This window comes from Nipponia nippon, unplaced genomic scaffold, assembly GCF_047370975.1.
Source record: "Nipponia nippon isolate SJK-2023a ecotype South Korea unplaced genomic scaffold, ASM4737097v1 scaffold_10, whole genome shotgun sequence".
Classification (NCBI taxonomy): domain Eukaryota; kingdom Metazoa; phylum Chordata; class Aves; order Pelecaniformes; family Threskiornithidae; genus Nipponia; species Nipponia nippon.
The window spans coordinates 29,134,717-29,156,196 of NW_028262291.1; the positions used below are offsets into that span (position 1 = coordinate 29,134,717).

General features: G+C 39.9%; 1 protein-coding gene across 1 annotated transcript; it reads left to right on the top strand.

Moving 5' to 3' along the window:
* Positions 1-32: 32 nt before the first annotated feature.
* CHP1 (calcineurin like EF-hand protein 1) lies at positions 33-21,383 on the top strand. Its single transcript, XM_087746239.1, has 7 exons — positions 33-232; positions 5,512-5,584; positions 13,116-13,196; positions 14,514-14,641; positions 15,527-15,588; positions 16,636-16,758; positions 18,067-21,383. Exons 1-7 carry the CDS (start codon positions 166-168, stop codon positions 18,118-18,120), a joined length of 588 nt encoding a protein of 195 aa, XP_087602365.1. The 5' UTR covers positions 33-165; the 3' UTR covers positions 18,121-21,383.
* Positions 21,384-21,480: the final 97 nt, after the last annotated feature.

Below are 21,480 nucleotides of genomic sequence, written 5' to 3' on the forward strand. Positions count from 1 at the left end.
GGGGCGATAAGAGTGGGTGCGGGCCGGCCTTCCGCCTCAGTAGGCTGGGCGGCCGTCGTCGGGCCCGTGCCGGGGGTGGCTGTGGCACCGCTGTCGCTGTTCGGCTGCGTAACTCTCCCCGGCGCGGAGCACGGCCCTTCCTTCCCCTCAGGCCCAGCGGCGGCGATGGGTTCCCGGGCGTCCACGCTGCTGCGGGACGAGGAGATCGAGGAGATCAAGAAGGAGACGGGCTGTGAGTGCGGGAGCGTGGGGCGAGGCGGGCCGGGAAATGCTGCGGGGGCTGGGCGCCCGGAGCGGGGCAGCGCCCCGTCCCTCCAGCCGGGGAGGTGCCTCGGCCAGCCGCGCCGCCGTCTGTCCCCTCGCGGCTGCGCGGCGAGCCGTGCCCGGGGCGGCCGGCCCTCCCCGGCGGGGGGAAGGCGAGCGCGACCGCCGTGGGCAGTGCCTGGACCGGGGTCCCCAGCGACCGGGGGCGGAGATGTCTCGGAGGCCTGCGGAAACCTGGGAGACGCCTCTTAGATCGCCCCCCCCCGGCGCTGCCGGTCGCCGCGCAGGAGCGGCCCTGAGGGGACGGCGGCCGCCGTCCGGGGCTGGCAGAAACCCGCGGGTCTCCTCTGGTACTCTGCCGGTCTCCCTCTTGCTTGGCGCTGGCAGCAGCCGCCGGCTGTAAGTACAGCTGCTGGTAGCTGCCGTGCTGCCTGGGCTGGCCCGGGCGGCCCAGGGGCGGCTGCGGGGGCCGGTGTTTGCTTGGCGCATCAGGCGGCGAAAGCTGTCATCCAGCCAGCCGGCATCTGCGGGCCCCCTCGGCTGCTGGCCGCGCTGGGCTTGCGGGGGAGCCCTCGCCTGGGAGCCATTGCTGTGGCTTAAGGAGGCGAAGATCGGCCGTACGGCGGCAGCGGGATCTGAGTGGGAAGGGAGAGCAGCCGTGCTCTTGGTATCTGCAGTGCTGCGTTTGGCCAGAGATAACCCGTTGGCTTTGGAAGAGTTGCCTGTCTCTCTTTCTGGTGCTGCAGTCTTTCTCCAGCAGCTCTTTTTAGCCTGAAAAAGCTCTCATTGTGTCGTAAATTTTTTCTACATGTTATTTGTCTCGTAGGCTATCGCTAAAGTTGCCTTAAGGGTATTCAGCATGAATGCTGAGTGCCATTTAAAACATAAAGGAGATAGAATAACTTGTGAAAGTTGGGTATGGTTAACTAAAAAAAGTGAAAATTCCTGCACTAGTCAGCAATTGGGAGAGCATTATTCAAGCTGGACTGTAGTATATAGCTGTTTTACCTTGTAGTATTTGATCGAGTTGTTCTCCATAAACACAAAGTACCTTAGAAAAGGTAAAACTCTGTGTTTTTAATTTGGCTCATAGCATGGTTGCCTGTCTGAGAATTCTAGTAAATACTGAATGATAGTAAATGGAGGGCACCCTCCTAACTAGTTGGAGAGGGGAGGTCATAATAGCACAGGTATCACTTTGCTGTTTGCTCCCTGCCCCCTTCAGGTAAACAAGGTCTTCCCAGATCATGTTTTTTTCCTGCTTATGCTTGCTGATCTGTTCTTGTTACAGGAAAATACTTCCCTCAGTTTTCTTCCCAACAGAAATGGTATCATATATTCATTTTAGGTGATAGTTATTTGTGTCAGGAAAATGAGTGGCTACAGAAAAGGAGTGGAAGAAAATTGAGACAGTACTGGCTAGTGTAATGGACAGCTGAGTGAGTTAACATAGTTTCCATGATCCTTTTTCCATCTGTCAAGGGAACCTTCTACAGGAAGGCTATGATAAACAAGTAGGAATGTCAAAGTCTGCTTATCAAGCAAGAACTTACTGTTTGTTTTTTTTTTTTCCTTTTTAATCACAAAGATCATAGAGTAAAGGTAGCCTCACCTCCATTTATAAAGATGCTTTAAAAACCAAATCCCAAATCTGGAATGTTCTTTGAAAAGGCTTTACTTTTTTCCTAGTGCCAATATTTGATTTATTGTCAGTGGTGTTTTATTCCTAGAATTTTACTTACATGATAGTTATTTAACTACCATTAAGATGGCTATATAGGCATTCTAAGCAATACAACCACTTGGCCCTAGTTAGCCTCTAAAATGCTTTTTTTGTATCTTCAAAGGGGGGGAGCTTAAGGTTGTGATCAACGGGTTTAAGCTTTGTGGCCTGAGTTTAGTTCATTTTCCTGTGTTTTTACTATTCAATTTTATAAGTAATACCACTTTGTTAATCAAGCATTGCTAATCTCTGACTCATGCTTGCTTGTAAGGCATCACAGCATGTCTCGTTGACTTTATCAAATCTTCCCCCCCCACACCCCCTCCCCCAGCCTGTAACCACAGTCTAGGAATGTGATTTTCCTCTGCCTCTTATACTTCTCTAGGTAGATGGAAAATTCCGCCAAGCTCTTAGCACTGTTATACACTTCATATAGGTGCAAATATTTATGCAAGGTTGGAAAAAAAAAAAAGAATGCAGGTTTATCTGGAACAAAGTTCACTAGGAGAATGCTAAGTTAATGTTACTGAATAGAGTGTCCTGTGGTTTGTTAGAAGCTTGATGCTGATGATACTTTACCTACTAAACAGTTAGAGAAAGGGACTTTGTAGATGTGAAACAATTTGGCAGTACTACGTGTCCCTTTTGAACTGATGTTCTGGTAAGTGCTCCTAAGGATTCTTTTTTTGGCCTCCTTACTGTGAGACATGACTTCTTCAGTTCATCTGGAATAAGTGTGAAGCACTGAACAGAACACTTAACCAATTTGATTGAGTTCAGATTAAAAAGGTATCTTTTAGGGGACTTGAAGCATTGTCTTTCAAAAGCCATACAGTGACACTTAATGTCTTGAATGAAATCTAAGTTTGGATTAAAGTTCTATATTATTTTTTTATATTGTGGTGAAAAACACTTCTTAGCATAATAAGTTTAGAAACATCTGCAAAGGTAATGTTTCCAAGATCTGAGGAATAATGTGTCCACAAGAACATCTACTTAGTGACAGAAAATCTCCATCAGGTTCTCAGTAACAGGTGCTAAGCCTGAAGTTGACAGTCCTAAATCTTACATGATGTTATATGGAAATTGTTTGCTTTGCATACAAACATTTTGAAATTTGAGTTTGAAAAAAACCTTCAAGTAGTTCTAATTGCTTTTGTATTTCAGTAACAACTATAAGAAGCAGATGAGGGGTCCAAGATGTTGCATGTCCACATTCTGTTGCAAGCTTTTGGAAAGCCATTGGAATGTAACAGTATTCAAACTATTTGGTTCACACCCTTTGTTCCCATGCTTTGAAGGAGTCTACCTAAGGATTAATAATAAACTAATGCTCAATCAGAGTTTAGGAGAAAAAATATTTTAGTGGTAACAGGTGATGGATTTTCTGATGGATATTTATATGTTTTCTAAGTATAGAAATATCATCTATTTATATGAGTTTATGCTAATGTTTTAGACAAGAGTTTCAGAATGTCTAATTGCAAAAAAACTTTCTCATGATTTAACAGAAGTAAAATAGAAGGTACAGCTCTAGGTCTTGACTTAAACTTTTAGAAGGACCTTAGTGGGATAGCAGTATAGATAAAATCGTGTTTCAGCTAGCTTTAAGCCCTGATTTTTAACAAGCAGTCATAAGTTGCAGATTTTGTTTCTGGTTCTCCTACGGTCAGCAGGGAACGTCAAAATCTTTATTTTGCATGAGAAGGCTCTGAGAAGTGTCTAGTGATGCAGCTCTCATGAGGGATGAGAGCCAAAAAGGAAATTATGAAAGAATACAGCGGTGGACCTGAATCATCTTCCTTTGCCATATAGCTATGATAGGCTTTTTGTCTCGTATGATGTTAACAGAAACACCTCTTCTCCTGTCAGTAGCTACATACTATTTATCACATACTAGCTGTTACGGAGGTGTTCCAAAGATGGAGTTGCTGACATTAGTTTGGAAATGGTATCTGAGTAGAATTCTCATCACCCTCTTTCTTTCCAGGGAGGAATGGGAGTAGAGGGCTTCTTACCAGAGATGTAACTCCAGGCTATTCTTTTTTCATCATCAGTTGGTGTTATTGCAATCATATGTAAAACACTAAATCAGAAATGCAGAAATTCGAAGTCTTTAAAATACTGGTGCCTGCTTTTTATGTGTCTGTTGCTTAACTTGAAATTGAGCAAGCTGCCCAGTCTGATTGTAGAGAAGTTGCTTTAGGTGGAACTGAGTAAATTGCCCAACCCTGTGCAAAGAATGAAAGTTGCTGAGGAGACAAGGGGAAGAAAAAAAAAAACAGTTGCTGGCAGGTCATCCTAAAGGAGGGAACAGTTGAACCTAAACAAATAGCCTGGAGGAAGAACAAACCTGAAAAAAAAATTTCCTCAGTTGTCACAGATCAGACAACTGCTGTGCAACCTGTTCCCAAATAAGTTTTAGCAAGTAACAAAAGCATTGTACATGTACTGGTGAAGGCTTTTAAAACAATTGAATCTGAAAATGACACTAAGTCCTAGTTTAAAATTGTAGAAAATCACACCTTTACTGAGTAAACATTAAAATTCAGTTCAGTCTTATTTCATGTATTTATTAACTTCATCTGAAGAGGCTCTGAAAAGCCAAGATCTTCTGTAGGACATTCTTTCAGTGTTGAAGGAATTGTTATTCTAGATAGGTTTAACCCACTCCCATCATGGACTATTCTAAAGATCTAGATGTCTAGTATCTTGGGTTGTCTAATATCTCGGTAATGTTGACACCATGATGCTGAACTTAATACTGGCTTTGGAATTTCTGTTTCAAATTGCAGATTTAAAAAGTATGCACTAACTTTCTGCTTGCTTTGTCCCAACTCCCTCCCAAACTTTTTTAGAAATAGGCTTTTAAATTTTTAACTTGGTGTCCTAGAAGCCTGGAAATGACTTTAGTGAACCCCAATATGAACAAACTGTTTAGATTCGGGCAGTCCTGTAAAGGAAGAAGAGTGATCAGATGTAAAGTCTCTGACCACTTTCCAGATGCAGAGAAATAGAGTACACTTTCCATCTTTAGGTGGAAAAAGACAACAGGAGTAGAGATAAGCAAAAGAAAAGGGAAGATACTACAGCAGAGGTCTGCGGTGTCATGAATAATGTAGAGGTCATCAGTGGAGGCTGTGTCCAGATTATTTCTAGCCATAAAGGAATTAAGGGAAATAACGTGGAACTGTGAATCAAATAATTTTTTCTCTTTAATTGCCATTTATTGAATCAGATAACCAAAGAATGTTACAGTCAAAAAATATAAACAGGTAGAAGTCAGAGTTAGACAGATTTTTGAAGAATGGGCTTATTTGTAGATTCTTGACTTTAAGATGCAATTTACAGCTCATGAAGTCCCTAAACTGCTGATTGCTGTGTGCTTCCAATGTAACTTGTTTTGTGCAATCTTTTTTTTTTTTTTGAACACAGCTTCTGGCAACAGGGTAGTTCAGTGTAATGAGGTCTGTTCCTATGAGGAATCATTGACATGCTAGTTTTTTTCTTTCTTTTTTCTTCAGTCTCCCACAGTCAAATCACCCGCTTGTACAGCCGCTTCACCAGCCTAGACAAAGGAGAAAATGGCACTCTTAGGTGGGTATCTCACCAATTCAGCTGTCCTTGCTTAAACATATCTGTAATAGTGGCTTGCTGTTGCAGGATGCCTGCATGTTTTCCTCATATGGTGAATCAGTGAGGCTACTATACAACAGGTTCTTTCATACCTACTGTTGACACGGACATTCAAGTTTGTTCCCTTCTATGAAAGGTCAGGAGAAATCTGATTGTTGAACTGAAGTGCTCTAAATACCAATTATCTTTACTGTAGTGCTGAAGGTTTGTAGCAGTTAATACAAGAAAGGTCAGATTTCATGTTCAAGGTCTTACAACAAATGTGTAGAAATGTTAAAGCATGTGTTTAGGTTGTTCTGTCTTACCTTTCTTTATATGTTGCTTCTAATAAGTATTACAAGAATGGTTCCACTATGTCCTCTTCATCCTGGCTTTCGTAACAAAAATATTCTGTGTTTTTGGGAGCATGGGCTCTTAATGTGTCTTTTAACACTACTTTGATCTGTAAGCCCTTTACTATTTTTAACTTTGCACCTCTTGTGGAACACTCATGTCTACTAGTATGCTCAGAAATAAAAGAAAGAACAGGAGTCGAGTCACTGTGACTAAACAAATGAACATTTTATTCTTTAAAGCAGTAGTGCAGGATATTCAAAGACTTTTAAAGTGTTTGTCTTCTATCTACAATTTGAAACTTGCAGAAGTGAACCAGTTTCTTACAACTTAATCAGTTAAATAAAGATGAGGCTTAAACTTCATCTGCAAAACATTTTTCTCTTTGATGGACTGAGTCTGCTGGAAAGAGTATTCTCAACTGAAAGGTAAACTGTAGTGGGATGATTGCCTGTTAAAATATGTCTATGCCTGCTGTCTTTGTTTCCAAAAGCCTTCCTCACTCTGTTTTTTGTGTTGTGTACTGGTACTGGTTTGCTTTTTATTTACTGAACTAATTGGGAATTCTGATTGTATTAAATTGCTTATTATTACTCTCTTTTGATGTTGCCTACAGATTACATTAGTATTGTGGAAACATGACAAATAAGAGCTGTTCATGATTGCACCAGGGGCGCAATTTTGCTACCAGCATAGTTGGTCTAAGACCATACTGCCATTGAAAGTCTGTTGCTTTTCTGTGTTGATGTTGGTACTCCAGGCTCATCTTTGGAAACTAACCTACAGCTTTGAAAACTTGCCAAGCAAAACAACAAAAAAGGAATCTGATCAGTTTTCAGGTAGATATTGTTTCCCATTCACCATGTAGTAGCATATGCCAGAACCAGTGCACAGGGAAGCTGGAGAGAATGCAGGAGAGAGTAGGAAGGGGAAAGGGACCTTGTAGCATAGTATATGGGGTCTGGCTGAGCCGGAGTTAATTTTTTTTCATAGCAACCCCATCCCAATCGAAGCCAGTGAACATAGATTCAGGGATCACCTGGAGTTTTGTATATGATCTTGCATAATGTGATCATAGGATGCACTATAAACCTATAAAAGCTAGACCTGCCTATAAAGCAACCTAACTATAAAGCTAGAATCGCTGCTTAGAAGTTGAAGGTGACGAGTTGTAAGATACACTCTTTGGCAGTACCGCTGGCTTCCTGCAGCTTCCTTTCCTGAAGGAAATATGCAGTTCCTTCTGGTGCCACAAATTGCTGACTTCTCAGTTAACATTTAAGTAATTGGTTGTGGAGTTGTACTGTAAACAGGACTACTGAGTGATTATTTTTGGTTAAAAATACTCTCCCTCCCCTTTTGGTTTGTGTAGGTATTTTTAAGCTGACTCCAGTGATTTGGACTGTGGCTATACTGTAAATACCTGGACTTGCACAGCTGAAGGGATGACAAAATGGATTGTGGGTGTGGAAACAATTGGTTTGGGATGGGATGGGCAGGAACTTCTTAAGCCCACTCTGTCACGGAAGCCAACGTATCATATAAATTGCAGCATTGGCTAATTGGCAATTGTGACATACAGGTCAGCTGATGATATTGTAGGTAAGGTTAATACTGCTTATGAGTCAAAATTAAGTTGCTTAAAAGAAAAACACAACAGCCTCTTCAGACTTTGCATGTGGGTTTAGCCTTTGCTGATGAATAAAGGTGATGGCTGCCAGACTAGCACAATTTGAACATAGCCCATGTTCTTCCTCAACTCCTCCCTCCAACTTTAAATTCACCTGTTGAGTCCATAACGTTTGTATAAACTTCAAAGTGATTGTACTGACTTTACCTAAGAGTAATTAATTAAATATGCTATGAATGTCTGTTGCACAATGCTTAGTTTCATAGCGTTACGTATCAGAAGAAGTTTGACTTTCATTGTCGATAATCATGTGGTACTTGGGGAAAGGAAGTGAAGTTTGTTTGGAAAATCCCAGCAACTGTGCAAACTGTGATCCATTAACTTGCAGTCTTGGCCTCTTAAGCATAGGCTGCTCCCAAATGTGGCTGGCTTAGAGTGGCATTCAAATTTTGAAACCTGTCCTGGCACCTACAATATGTGGAAACCATTAAGTTTATGTAATGGAAAACTACTTCCTGAAAAAAAAAAAAAACCAATGAGGGAAGAGTAAGAACTACAGCTTGGAAGGTCATAAATGTTGGTTTCTGAAATACTGATCAAAGAGAACTTGCTACTTTGAGACAAGTAGATGAGATGAAGTTATCACTTGCTTACTACTGCCAAACAGTTTAGAAGACATGTCTTCTTTTTGTTTCCTGTGAGCAAGAATGATTATTTCCATAAGGATGAGTTATATCTTTGACTTACAAAACAGACATGACAGAAATCGCTCATGTGACTATGATCAGGAAAAGAAGTGTTAGGCAGTTCTTTATGGCATGAAATAAATCTTTAAATGTGTACCACCCTTCTGAAGAACGGGAAAAGCTGTATTGTCCTTCTTATCTACCCATTAAAAATGGGCAAGGTAAAGAGCACTTTGTACAGAAGATCTGGTAGATGATGATTAATCCTAGTGGTTAGAGAAGACAGGTAGTTAATTCTGGAACTATAATCAAAAGCTGAAATCTTTCCTAGCCAGATGTTTCTATCCAGTGTACCTATGTGCACTTTCAAGGCACTTTCTTTTTACAGAGTTACATAAATGAGATGTAAGAGAAGGGCATTGATGGAGACAAAACTTCATGTGCCTTGTTTTGGCTTCCCCCTCCCCCGTCTTATCCTCTAAATGACTACAGCCATGGTTACTGATTAATTCTTATAAACTCTTTAAAAGTGTAGAAAAGTGTTATATTTTTCCTAAGCTTTACTTTTCCTAAACAAAATGAGTAAGCTCCGTCAGACTTGCACCATCTGAATTAAGCCAGGTTGTAAAAGCCAGGACAAAACTGTTTCTTTGAAAATTTTTTTGTCATCTTTGATTTCAATATTGTGACATCCTGAGTTGCCAAAATAACAGGTTGATGCCCTTGAATGTGCATAGCTACATCTACATTGTGAAATCCGAAACATAACTTGCTCTGCCTACATCCTAACTATAGGTCAGGAGGAAACCAGTGTGCATGTTTTCTTCTTTACATTCTGATTTCCAAGATGAGGAAATTGAAGCATGGAGCAGGATAAGTATGTGCTCGCTTCAGTAAGTCTCCTTGTTGGACTGGTACTGAAGTGCCACAGAAGAATACATCTGCTCCAAAATTCATCTACTAGTAAGTAGCTCTAGACAGACATGTATAGAGCTATAAAAAGGAGATACTTGTCTGAACTGCTACTTTTGCATGTAACTTTTGCATGGATCCTCCCACTTACAGTAGTTTCTCCTGCACTGGGGAAATGACAGGTTAAGCACTTCAGATGTATTTTTTACTGTACAGCAATTGGTATAGCCTGGTGAGTGTGGAAGAAGGAAGGGAGGGCAAGTATTCTGAAAGCTGATACATGAGGACAATAGACACACTGAGCTGTTTATGCCTATCTCATGCTTATGAAAGCTGTTCACAAGATGGTGTCTCCTGGAGAACTTCAGAAAGCCTCTGATCCTGAGAGAAGGGTAATGACAGCTAGCTGGGCCATCTGTTAATCTTTGTCAGTGAATTGAATCATCTCAGTCTGGAAAGATTTCAAAGTAAAACATAAAACCTAGCTCTCTGAACATGGAATTCTTTACCTTTGCTTAAGAAAATGCAAAGGATTTCTAGCTTTATCTGAAACAGACAAGACAGACAGGATATGGGTTTGGATTGGAGAATGATAGGGTAATAAAATAGTCTATACTTCTGTTCTCGACCATGTTTTTTTTATCCACACTGCTTGCCCCCCCCCCCGGTTGCTTATCTAATTATCACCTTACCTTTAGTGTACTTCTTGGCCTAATGTTTATAAACCAATTACTCCTCCAATGGTTAAGTGACTTTTTAAATTTGTGTAGAGCATGTGTAAGGTTGAAATTAGATGAGGTGGCTGACACGGCTGTGAAGGAAGAGGATATCCATCCTCTTTACCTGTCACTTCTCCAGGCTCCCAGTACCTCTCTGTCAGCCATGGTGCTGTTAGGTTTTTGAAGTTTTTTGAACTGGTTCAAGTTGCTAATTCGACAGAAAGATAACTGGGAGGATGGAGAGGAGGAAGGTGGGGAGCTTTTTGGGGGGTTAGTGGGATACATTAGGCCACCAAAAGGTCTGATGAATGACAAAGCTAACGTTGGCAAGGGAAGGGAGCAATGAAACTCCTTCAGCAGTAACCTGTTAAATCTGTTTGACCATCTTGCATGATACACCCTACTGCTTTTAATTATTTGCCTTTCTCAAGTAATTTCCTGTTGCTTATATCCTCTGGACATTTTTCTTCTCTGCCACTTCTGTTTCGCATATGGTTTGTTCTCTCCATTGTTTTACACTCCCTCAGCTCTAGATAGCCCTACCCTCTTCATCCTTGTTGAGGGATCAGTACTTTCTGCTACTATGTAGAAGTAAAAGAAGGATGAACAACCAGAAATAATGGAAGAAAAAAAGGGTCTAGTAGGTTTCTTGCAGCCTTTGGGATAAGGCAGAGCCACCTTTATGGTAGGGATCTGCTATGTGCCTTGGAGGGTATATTCATGCTTAGAAATACTTGTCTGACTTAGCAGTAAGGAATTTGTAGATTCTAAGTATGTCTAAGTGTGAATGCACTGGCATATATGTTAAATGGTTGGCCTGCATAATGATGACATGCAGTTGAAGGTTGCTTTGTATGTTATGTTTAAGCAAGGATTTAATAGATGCCAGATTTCTGGAAAGATGTGTTAGAAGAGCCTTGTTGCTATGGCACATGAACACAGAAGTAGAGGGCATGGCATTTCCTGTAAGCTCCAGCCTCAGCCAGGTGAAGTTGGTCCCTAATGACTGCAGGAAGCCTTAGTTTATAAAGTAGAGAATAACTTGGATCATGCATTCATTTACTTTTATGGCTGTTGCAGCTATTTCAGTTATAACATTCACTCATTAATGTGCTCTTAATAAGCAAAAATAGTCTACTGCAATCCTGATAATGACAGGGCAAATAGATTTGAAACCTGGGGAGTTATATGTGGTTAATTGTTAATCTGTTAGAAAGCAGAACAACTGGAGGCTGAAATGCTGAGTGTAAATTGAGGCTCAATACTAAGAAATAGTGATACACAAGTAAAAAATTCTGAAGCATTAGGATTTTGCCTAAGTGGAAGAGAGGGCAGTTGCTGCTTTTAGTTTGTAAATGTTAGCACTGACACTGAAGTCCCGTTGTTAAAATTTTGTTACTAGGACATAGGTTTTCCACATCAGTGCATCTCTTGCCTAAATCACTAATGCATACTTTGCCCTTCAGCGATAGCTTAAAATGCAACGGTCCTGAAGGGTCTGGTAACAAGCTGATCATGTTATACCTGTTAACTTTGCCCATTAAAAATAATTCAGACCTGGTCAGAGGAGAAGTTTGTTGGAATAGCTTAAATATATGGTCAGGTAGCTCTATTAGAAGGTCAAACAGTTTAACCATGTTGTAACAGATACAATATAATTGGGACTCTTTAACAGTGCTGTGGTGTGACTGGGTGCAAGGAGTGCTTTGGCATGCATTTAAAACTAGAACGCCTTGCTCCTGTGCCTTTCCCAGGCTAGACTAGTAATAAGGTTAGCCAGTTCTTTTCTTCCCCTGTCTTTAAGATCACAGTATTATAAAAGGCCAGTATACTTAAATAACCTCAAAATCTGTGTTTACTTTACTCTGCCAGTTTTTTTTGTGTAATAACATCATGAATCAAACCTTGTTGCTGATTCATTTAGTGAGCATAGGTTTCAAAAGTAACAAGCATTTAGTAACCAAGTTTGAGACTTTGACCCAAACTTCAAAAACAGCAGGACAGCATTTGACCTGAAGGGAATTGTCAATGTTTCTGGAGACTGGGCAGGAAATGTCAAGTTATGCATCCAGACAGAATAGATTTTTTTTTTTTTTTACAGCCTTACCTCATTGCTGTTATCTTTGCAATTTAAAACCTAGATGATTACGGAGTACATCTTGTACTAACTGATAAATTGCTGTGCTCCATTGGGGACAACGGACACGAATCCCAGAAAACCCAAGCCTATTGACTGAAGTATTCACTAAGACACACTTAGTGTGTCTGCCTTGTTCACACCAAGGTTATCCCACTTCCCTGTTAGTGACATTCTATTAGGTTGAAAGAAATGAAAAATTATTAGTGCAACTCTAATAATAGAATGAACCCTATGTTCTTGTCATACTGATCTAAAATGTGTTTACATCAGTACAGCTTATGATGTCTCCCAGATCAGAAAAAGCTATAACAGTGTAAGCATAGCTGTGCTTATACTATACTGTGTACATATAATCATAAGCAGAAAGGAGAATGGATGGCAAGAGCGGTGAGTATTTGCAATGTACTGGTGAAGTTACATGTGGTGTACAGGCCCCTGTCAGAGTCTAAATTTACTACGTTAAAACAGGGGCGCTGCTTGGTTGAAGCAAAAATGATCTGAAATTTGGCATTTATAATAAGATACAAAGTTGTTGCATTAAACAACAAAAAAAATCTATTAAATATGCAGATCACCTGTGGTATGTTTGTAGGAGTATGATATTGTCCAAGGAGCTGGAATGGGGTAGTCTGGAAAAATCATACAGACTCAAATGATTCTGTACAAAAATAATTATTAAAAAAAAGTTCATTCAAAAATTTCATTTTCATTTTGAAGCCATATTTTCTTTCAGAGTCATTTCAGAAGCTTTCCTTAAATTGCGAACTAGTTGGCATCATTACAGGAAGGTTTGTAGCACAAACAATGTTAGCATCTGAGAAGTGCTGTTAACATGATAAATGAACACTACTAGTCTGTAATGTAATACAGGCTTGGCATTGTCTTTTTGCTTTGTTTTGTGCCATTAGTCATAGAGAAAACATAATTTAAAGAATTACATTTTAAAAACCACCAAGTATCTTGCTGCAGAAATAGAACCCAATGGATGTTTTACTGTGAATTCTTTTTTAAGCCACTTTTTATCCTCTGACTTCAACTTTATGCAGATTTCTTGTGTTCTTGCTTTACTTAGCCGTGAAGACTTCCAGCGGATTCCAGAGCTTGCCATCAATCCACTGGGAGACAGAATTATCAATGCCTTCTTTCCAGAAGGGTGAGTTCCAATGGGCTGAATTTGCAAGCAGGCATAAAATTTGTAGTTCGTTACAAGTTTTGATAGGAGTGAAATGCTGATAATTAAAGCACAGAATTTGAATTTACTAATAACTGAACACCTCAAACTTGTCATGAAATGTGTGTGGGTATGTTGTTTCCTCAGCATGTTTTCATTCTGTAATGAGAAATACTTCACAACCTTACAAGAGTCTTGTGTGCTTTATTCATTGACAAATTCAGGATTCATGTCAGTTTTCCACTCTTCTTTCTATGCCGCTGAACACTTCTAAAGAAAGTCAAGGGCATGTATGGACTTTGGTTCTTAAAGCAAACTTGTAGCAATACTATTTTATGCTAAGTAGTATTGCAGTTAACTAATTCAGTCTAGTTTTTCACCTTTTAGCCTCTAAGTGTACGTTTGTTATTAGATCAGCTTTTTTTGTTTGCTTGTTTTTAGTTTCTGATCACATTTAAGACACAGCTTATGGCACTTCTAACATAAATCCAAAGAGATGATCAAATTTGCAGTACTGTCTCTCTTCATTATACCTCTCTAGATTGTTCTATGTAATCTCCTGCTGTTCTTGAACACATTTGTCATTACTGACAGATGAAGATCAAATTTTCTAATCAAGTCATAATATCAGCTAATACCAGGCAGGGTTTCCTGAATAGAAACCAGGAGCCCTGGAAAGTACTTACGTAGCTGGTTCCCACAGAAACTGTAGAGAAGAGAGCTATTTGTCAGGGAACAGTGATCGATGGCTGCCCCACAAGCAGGAGGCAAGGGTGACAGTGGAGCTGGCAGGGGCGATGTACTCGCTGACAAAGGGCATAGCACCTGAACAAGAAAAGCAGAGCAGGTCCAGTGACTGTTGTCCCGTCAGCCAGCAGTCCAGTGGTTGCCAGACAAGTTGGCAGTGGTGAAGCAAGTCTCAGGTCAATCCAGGGAATCGGGGTCCAGATCAGCAAGATACATTGCCAGACTCAGGCATAGCTGTGGGATAGCTCAGGCAAGGGCCGAGGGTGAGGGCTTGAGCTTAAATAGAGCTTGTAGGCAGGGGAGCCCTCAACAAGACTTCTCACTGCTGCTTTTTTTTTTTTTTTTTTACACATCATACTTCACAACAGCGCGATCCCAGGTTGCCACTGCATTGTGTCAGAGCTGCGTTTGAGCGTAGGGAGCCAAACCCTGGGGAGGTGGGAGTGAAGAGTCTGTATGGTGTTAATGCTTTAGACATTCATACTCTTCTTTACTGAAATAAAGAACTTGTATAAGCTAAGCTAAAACTGACCTGCTGAAATGCTTACCCAGAGAGGACCAGGTGAATTTCCGTGGATTCATGAGGACACTAGCCCACTTCCGACCCATAGAAGATAATGAAAAGAGCAAAGACCAGAACGGACCAGAACCACTGAACAGCCGAAGTAACAAGCTCCACTGTAAGAAATGTGAACCTTCCTGTAGAAACAATTACTTTTCTTTTTTTTGTTTTTCTGTGAAGAGAGTGAAGGGGCTTGGGGTCTTCTGTACAGTCGTTCCCTGTGGAATGGTATTGACTAATACCTGATTTGTTTTTTAAATTAACTTGCAAGCTTACTTGTTCAGAATGTCAACAATTGACCCATTCTTGTATTGGAATTTGATGGAATTGGTTGAATCTTGAGTAACGTATATGCTTTTTCCAAACATCTCGTAACAGAGGTGTTGCAAAATGGTTTGCATCCAAAGTTATTTCAGATTTAGAAGCCACATCCCATACATGAATGGGCTTTTCTGCTTCTTTATCCAGTCTTCTATATAACACAGGGCTTTTTCCTTACCTTCAGCTGAGTACTTTCTTGAGTATTTGGACGTCTGCCTACAGTGTGAGCAGAATGCTCTTGCTCACTAATCAAAGCTGGCAACAGTCCTCAGAGCACTTAAAATTTCTGTCATATCTCATCCAGAATATAGTCAAAGAGAATGAATGGTAATGTAAAAATGGTTGGCTCTGAAGTTAAAGGATTGAATGTATCTTCGTGGTAATTATACTTCCATGACTTGGGGCTTTGAAGAAATACCTCTGCAAGCAGAGTGCTTCTGGAAGCACTCATACTGAGTGCTTAAGTAAGATTTTTTTTTTTCACTTCTTGGCAATAATGCTATTCCTGTATGTGGTAATAACACTTTATGGAGCTGAACATGAATTTTATGGTGAATTGAAATTCTAAGCTAATTCTCTTAAAATGATTTATGAATACCATTTTCTTTTTTAGATAAATGTATTGTTATGAAGAAAAATAATGGCACTTGAATTAAGCTGCTTGTTATTTTCTTCCCTGTAGTTGCTTTTCGGTTATATGATCTAGATAAAGATGACAAGATTTCCAGGGATGAGCTTCTTCAGGTAAATAGCACAGGGCTGCTTTGAATGACTCCATCATGACCTTCTCTGTGACCTTACACCCATTTAGAATGAAGAGGGGAGTTACAACAGTCTTCTCAAAAGAACTCCTGAAGGAATTTGGTGGCTAATTGCTTATCTCTGGTTTAAAGCATTAGATATGGTATGAGACTTTAATCTCATTTGATAGGCCAGGCTGTTCTGTCAGACTGGGAATGCTAGATTCGGGTTTAAACCAGAGCGTTAGGTTAAGCAGATCCTATTGGAAACAATACCTAAATATCCAACAAATACACTAAGCGCTTTAAGAACTACCTTCTATAGCTTTCAAAGGTGCTTCTAACAGGGCTTCGTAGGGACAGTCCTTGAGCTGGATTAGGTTGTTTGCCTGATCCTCTGTGTATCCTCTTGATAGAAAAACACTTCTTGAAATTGCAGCAAAGGTAATCAAAGTTCATCAGTGCTGCATATATATGAAACTAGTCTTGAGCTAGGAGTAATTACATACTACTAATCCTGGGAAGCAGACATGGCAATTTGTGGTTCCTGATGCAGGACAAGGATTTGCTTTTCACTGAAACTGCCCTCTTCTACTTGCACAGAAAATGCTTTACTCACTGTAGAGAGTAATGGCAGTTATCACTTGACCATACACTTACAAGATTCCCGTAGGCAACTATCTCAAACAGCAGATATTCCATCAAATGTTGATATGTTTTGTGGGGAAAAAGAGACAAAAGCATTGGAACAAAACATACTCATTTCTAGTTCCAAAAGCTTTCTCAGACTTCTACCTCTTCCTGCTGCCTAGTGAAAAAGCAGGATTCTTTGTCAAAAGTGGCAAAAAAGGAAGCTGTCTTTCCTGAATGCCTTGATGTTCAAAGGACAAATAGAAGTCTGTCTAGAAATTACTTCCATGGAAACCCTCCAGGGTTGTTCTTGTATAATGTTATTTTGACAGTATACATGAGAAAACAGCATGAAGAATACTTCTGTTTGTGTGGGGTTTTTTTTATTAAAAAAAAAAATTGGGACTTCTGTATGTTACAGGTATTACGGATGATGGTTGGTGTAAACATTTCAGATGAGCAGCTGGGCAGCATTGCTGACAGGACAATCCAGGAAGCTGATCAAGATGGGGATAGTGCCATCTCCTTTGCAGAGTTTGTAAAGGTTGGTGAACTACATATTTAATGACTGAATGAAACTGCTCAGTAATGGGCAAGTCATTCAGACTTAAATGCAAATGGAAACAGACAGGAAGTCGTTCAGATAGTCCTGCCTGCATTTGGGCAGAGCAAGCCTTCTGCTAGCTCTTTTTCTTCCCTTCTTTATCAGGACTTTTTTATACTGTCAGGGTACTAATAATTAGTCCATATGTTTCTTCATACTCTTACATGAACCATAGCACTTGAATATACTGCAGAATTTTCACTACTTTTGCAACCACTTCTTTCTACAGAAGTAGCCTGGCTAGCACAGTTACAACAGAGTAATTCTGCGGCTGTAATTGTGCTGATCAGTTTTCACTTGTAGGTTTTATCCGTTAGCAACACAACTAATATCAATATTCAAATTCCTAGCTCTAGTCCTTTGAATTACATCTTTTGTTAGTCAGAAATGAGAAATAGTAAGGAGCCGTGTTATAGTCAGTGGAGAAAGTTGTCCTATAGCAGAACAATTCAACTACCTAATGGGATGGTATTGACAAGAGGAACCAGACTCATCTTGGAGGTGGACAAAGATAGGACAAGAAGCAACAGAAACAAGTTGCAACATGGGGAATTCTGGTTAGCTATAAGGAAAACTTTTTACCAAGAGGATGATCATAGGTGCTGAAGATGTAGAACCTCCTTTCTTGGAGATATTTAAGACTTAACTGGACAAGGTCCTGATCTAGCTGGCCCTGCTTTAAGCAGGAGTTGAGGGAGTTGGACTAGAAGACCTCCAGAGGTCTCTTCAATCTTAAATTACTCTGATCTTGGAACACTGAAGTCTACTGCCTGAAACAGTCTGGAGCAGGCTAATGTCTTTGTTCCTCAGTGTTAACAGCAATTCAGTGAACGAAGTTGCCACCCCAGTTTTACAATGATCTGCATTAGTGATGCTGTCGTCTTGATTTTAGCTCTTCAATGACTGCTCATGCCCCTTCCTCTACTCCATTCTCCCTTCTGTTTCCCAGCCATGCATTCCCACACAATCTAAACTTGGGAATCCAAGCCTTTCTGGGCTGTTGGCAGACTGAAACTGCATTAGTTACGTTTTGGTTGACAGCCTTCTTCCAGCTTTAATGGCTGAAGTTTCCTTCCTTGGAAGGACCTTAGCCCAGAATGAAAAACAGCAGTCTCTAGATGAAAGACTGGCATGCCAAATTGAAGACATCCCATGTTCCTGCCCATTTCCTGTATACTAGAGTAAGAAACCTTGTAGGAGAGAAGTATGTACAGTAACTTAAGTAGCTGTTTCTGAATTTTATTGCAGGTTTTGGAGAAGGTGGATGTAGAGCAGAAAATGAGCATTCGATTTCTTCACTGATGGATGGAGAACCTATTCCTTTCTACCCCTACTATATAATGAATAGAACTTCATTTTTCTCCTTAGCACCTTCCCCCAGAGCATTGCTACTGGTGCATATACAATACATCTCCAACCCCTCCCTGATTTGTTCTACCAATGTGAACATTCCTTGTGCATCAGGAACAAAGGGAAATGGCTGCCATGCAACTTGGAAAGGAGCATTTTTTTTAATTGTTTCCTTCCATTTTTTTTACCCTTTCTCCCTTGTCTCTTTCTGCACTACTGTTTAAGCAAAAATGTCTCTCCTTATGTACTGCTGTTTAATCTACAAACTGATTCTTCTGAGCTCTGAATCTGAGAATGGAAAAACAGGAACATGCCACAGAAGCACCCTCTGAAACACTTTGGAGACAAGCATCTACTCAACTACTAGGTGCAGTGATAATGATTCACTCTTGCTTCCAGTAGCAACACCACACTACAGCTGCCTTTTTTTTTTTTCCTTTCCCATTTGGCTCTTTACATGTAGATTTTTTTTTTTTTTTTTTTCCCCTCCTTACTTCCAAATCTGCCTTTTACTTGAGGACTTCTCAATTTCTATGGCTTCATTGTACAACTAGCACTGAATGCATGATGATAGCCTAGAGTACTTTAAAGTACTGTGAATAGATTTTATTCTTTGTGGGATGAATTCACAGGGACAATAGGAGAATCTATGGTGGAGACAGGCTGTGGTGTCCTCAGAAGGAACAGAAATTCTGCACTAAGTCACTTAAATTGTTCCAGCAGCAGATGCAGAAATTTGTTTCCTTCCTTTGAGTAGCTTGCAGGCTTGACAGCCAGTGGACCATGAAGTGCCATCTCCAGGTTGCTTCGCTCTAGGATCCCTCCGCTCATCAAAGTGGTTTTGCCTCTGAAAATGTAAACTTGTTTACCAGTGTACATAATGCAAGAAAACTAGTTATGCCAAAATCTGGATTTGTAGTTCTGTCACTGGCCCCTGGTAATAGTGTCATGAAACATAGTACACTTTTTTTTTTCCCTCCCCTCTTTTAAATCATAGTGGCCTGGATAATCAGTAATTATTTACATTTTCCAGTATGGAAGTCCTGGTCTGTTAGATTTGTGTTGAGGGTGGTAGCTGTATTTACGAAAGCTCCAGCATAAGAATATCATTTGCGGAAGTACGTATTATCCCAAATATTTCAGAATATTTTTCTCCACCAATCTCTTTGCAAGTGTAAGATGATTAATACCATTAATATAATGCTGATAAATTCAAGAGATCAATAACTTTGATAATACAAAACAATTTTCTGTGGCTAGATTGGCAAATAATCTCATCTAGTTCAGCTGGAGCATCATATAGTCTGGGAGGTCCTTCCAATAAAACCAAAAATCCCTGGGAGCTTCTTCATTGAAGAATCAGTGTTAAAACTGCTTCTCTATGTCATGTGTTAACATTTCTATAAATACTGACCAGTATCAAACTACCCTCAAATGTGCATTTCCTTTTTTCTCAGTTCCTTTAATCATTGCTTGTGTTAAAGAATAACATGCAAGTCTCTGAAGGATTTTTGATTTGTTTTAAATTAAGGAATTGCAAAGTGAAATGTTGCACTTCATTGTTTTGCAGAGTGCAGCACAATTCCGGAAAAAATGTAAATCGAAAACCTGTACTCTGTATGAGAAAAACATTATAGTTTTATGACCATGTCATGTAAAATAGGAATGTAACATTGTTAACAGATTGAAAAGTAAATAAGTGTTGGTAGGCTTTGTGCTCTGCTTAAAAGTAGGTGTTGCTCTCTTCTGGCTCTATAGTTGTAACCTACAGTTGTGCCTTATTGTCCCAGTGAGACTGGATATTGTATTTATCAGTCCATAAATAAACCCTCCACTGTATTAAAAAAAAAAAAAAAAACCAAAACCAAAAACTATTCCTGTATGGTAATTGACTATCCTTTAATGATTGGAAAAGTTAAATACCAGTAGAATGGTGCTAGCAGGTCTTACAGATCAATTTTTTTATTGTTTTATTAGTTATTAGTGCAAAAATGAGCTCCAGAAGAGGACATGCACTTGTAGTACTACATTATGGATCCCCCCACAACATGAATTTTGCACCTTTCCATGGTTCCAAACTAGGCTTTTTTTTTTTCCCCCTCACCATAGTGTTCTAATTAAAGGGTATGTAATACTAATGCTAGTTTGTGACCTTATAAGCCCCACCTTAGAAATCAGGTATTTATGCTAATGTGCTTTAAGGTGAACACAAACACTCTAATAGGTGCACAGCAAAAAAAAAAAAAAAAAAAAAAAAAAAACCCACAACCAAACCAAAACCCAACTACCCCCCCCCCCCCGATAAACAAAAAACAGCCCAGTTATCAGAATCTAACTTTGCTGTTAGCTGTATAAATCGCATGGCAGCCATTAAGTATCATATTCAGTGTTCTGAAATCTACATATTTAACATGTAACTTAAAAGGTGGTAGACAGTAAGAGAAGTTTTACAAAGCTGAGATCTTACATTTATCTTAAATTTAAAATTGTCCAAAACTAAGCTGTACAGATATCAGCAGATCTCCACAAAAGTAGTATTTTTGGCATACCTGATTGCTTGTAGAAATTAAGTCTTCTTGAAAACAAAGGTCATCTTTGAAGGTTAAAGTCTGGAAGAGGGATGAGATCATCAGCTCGAGGGCAGAACTACTTAATATTTGATCTTTGCCTTTTGAAAAAGCAGTGTATGGGATAGGTATTTAAGTGCAGATGAACCATTTTCCAGTCTACTGGCAAAGAGGAAGTAAAGTCTATTTCCAAATCCGCAGACTCAAGTTATATGTTATTTTGAGAATTTCTGGATGGTTGGCTGCATGCAGCCAATTAGTTTTCATTAACTGTTAGAGTATTTTGAAGACAACAGAAAGCAGAAATAGGTTTGATAGCTAATCAATAGTGAAAGGTGGCAAATGAGTTGACTTAAATAGCTACAGGCCCATGAGCTTGGCATCAAGTCTGGGCAAAAGAAAGGAATCTCAGTGCAGGGTTTGACTCATGAGGAGCAGAAGTAAAAATAATGTTGGTTTCCATAACTTTACAACGGGAAATTACTTGAAAGGTCTGCTTTCAGTTCTTTGAAACTACGACTTTGGTTGTAAGTACTGCATTGATGTCGTCCTTAGGTTGGCAGAAGTGTTTCATTTAAGCTGACAGTCTGCATTAAAACACTACATAGTAGAAAAGTGTGCATTAAATGGATTAAGATTTCAACTGAAGCGGCTTGTAGTAGTTGTCTGTGATGAATCACGGTTAAATGGGGGTGTTTCTCGAGAGTTTTCTGAATGGGTATCTACTCCTCTTCACGCTATTGAA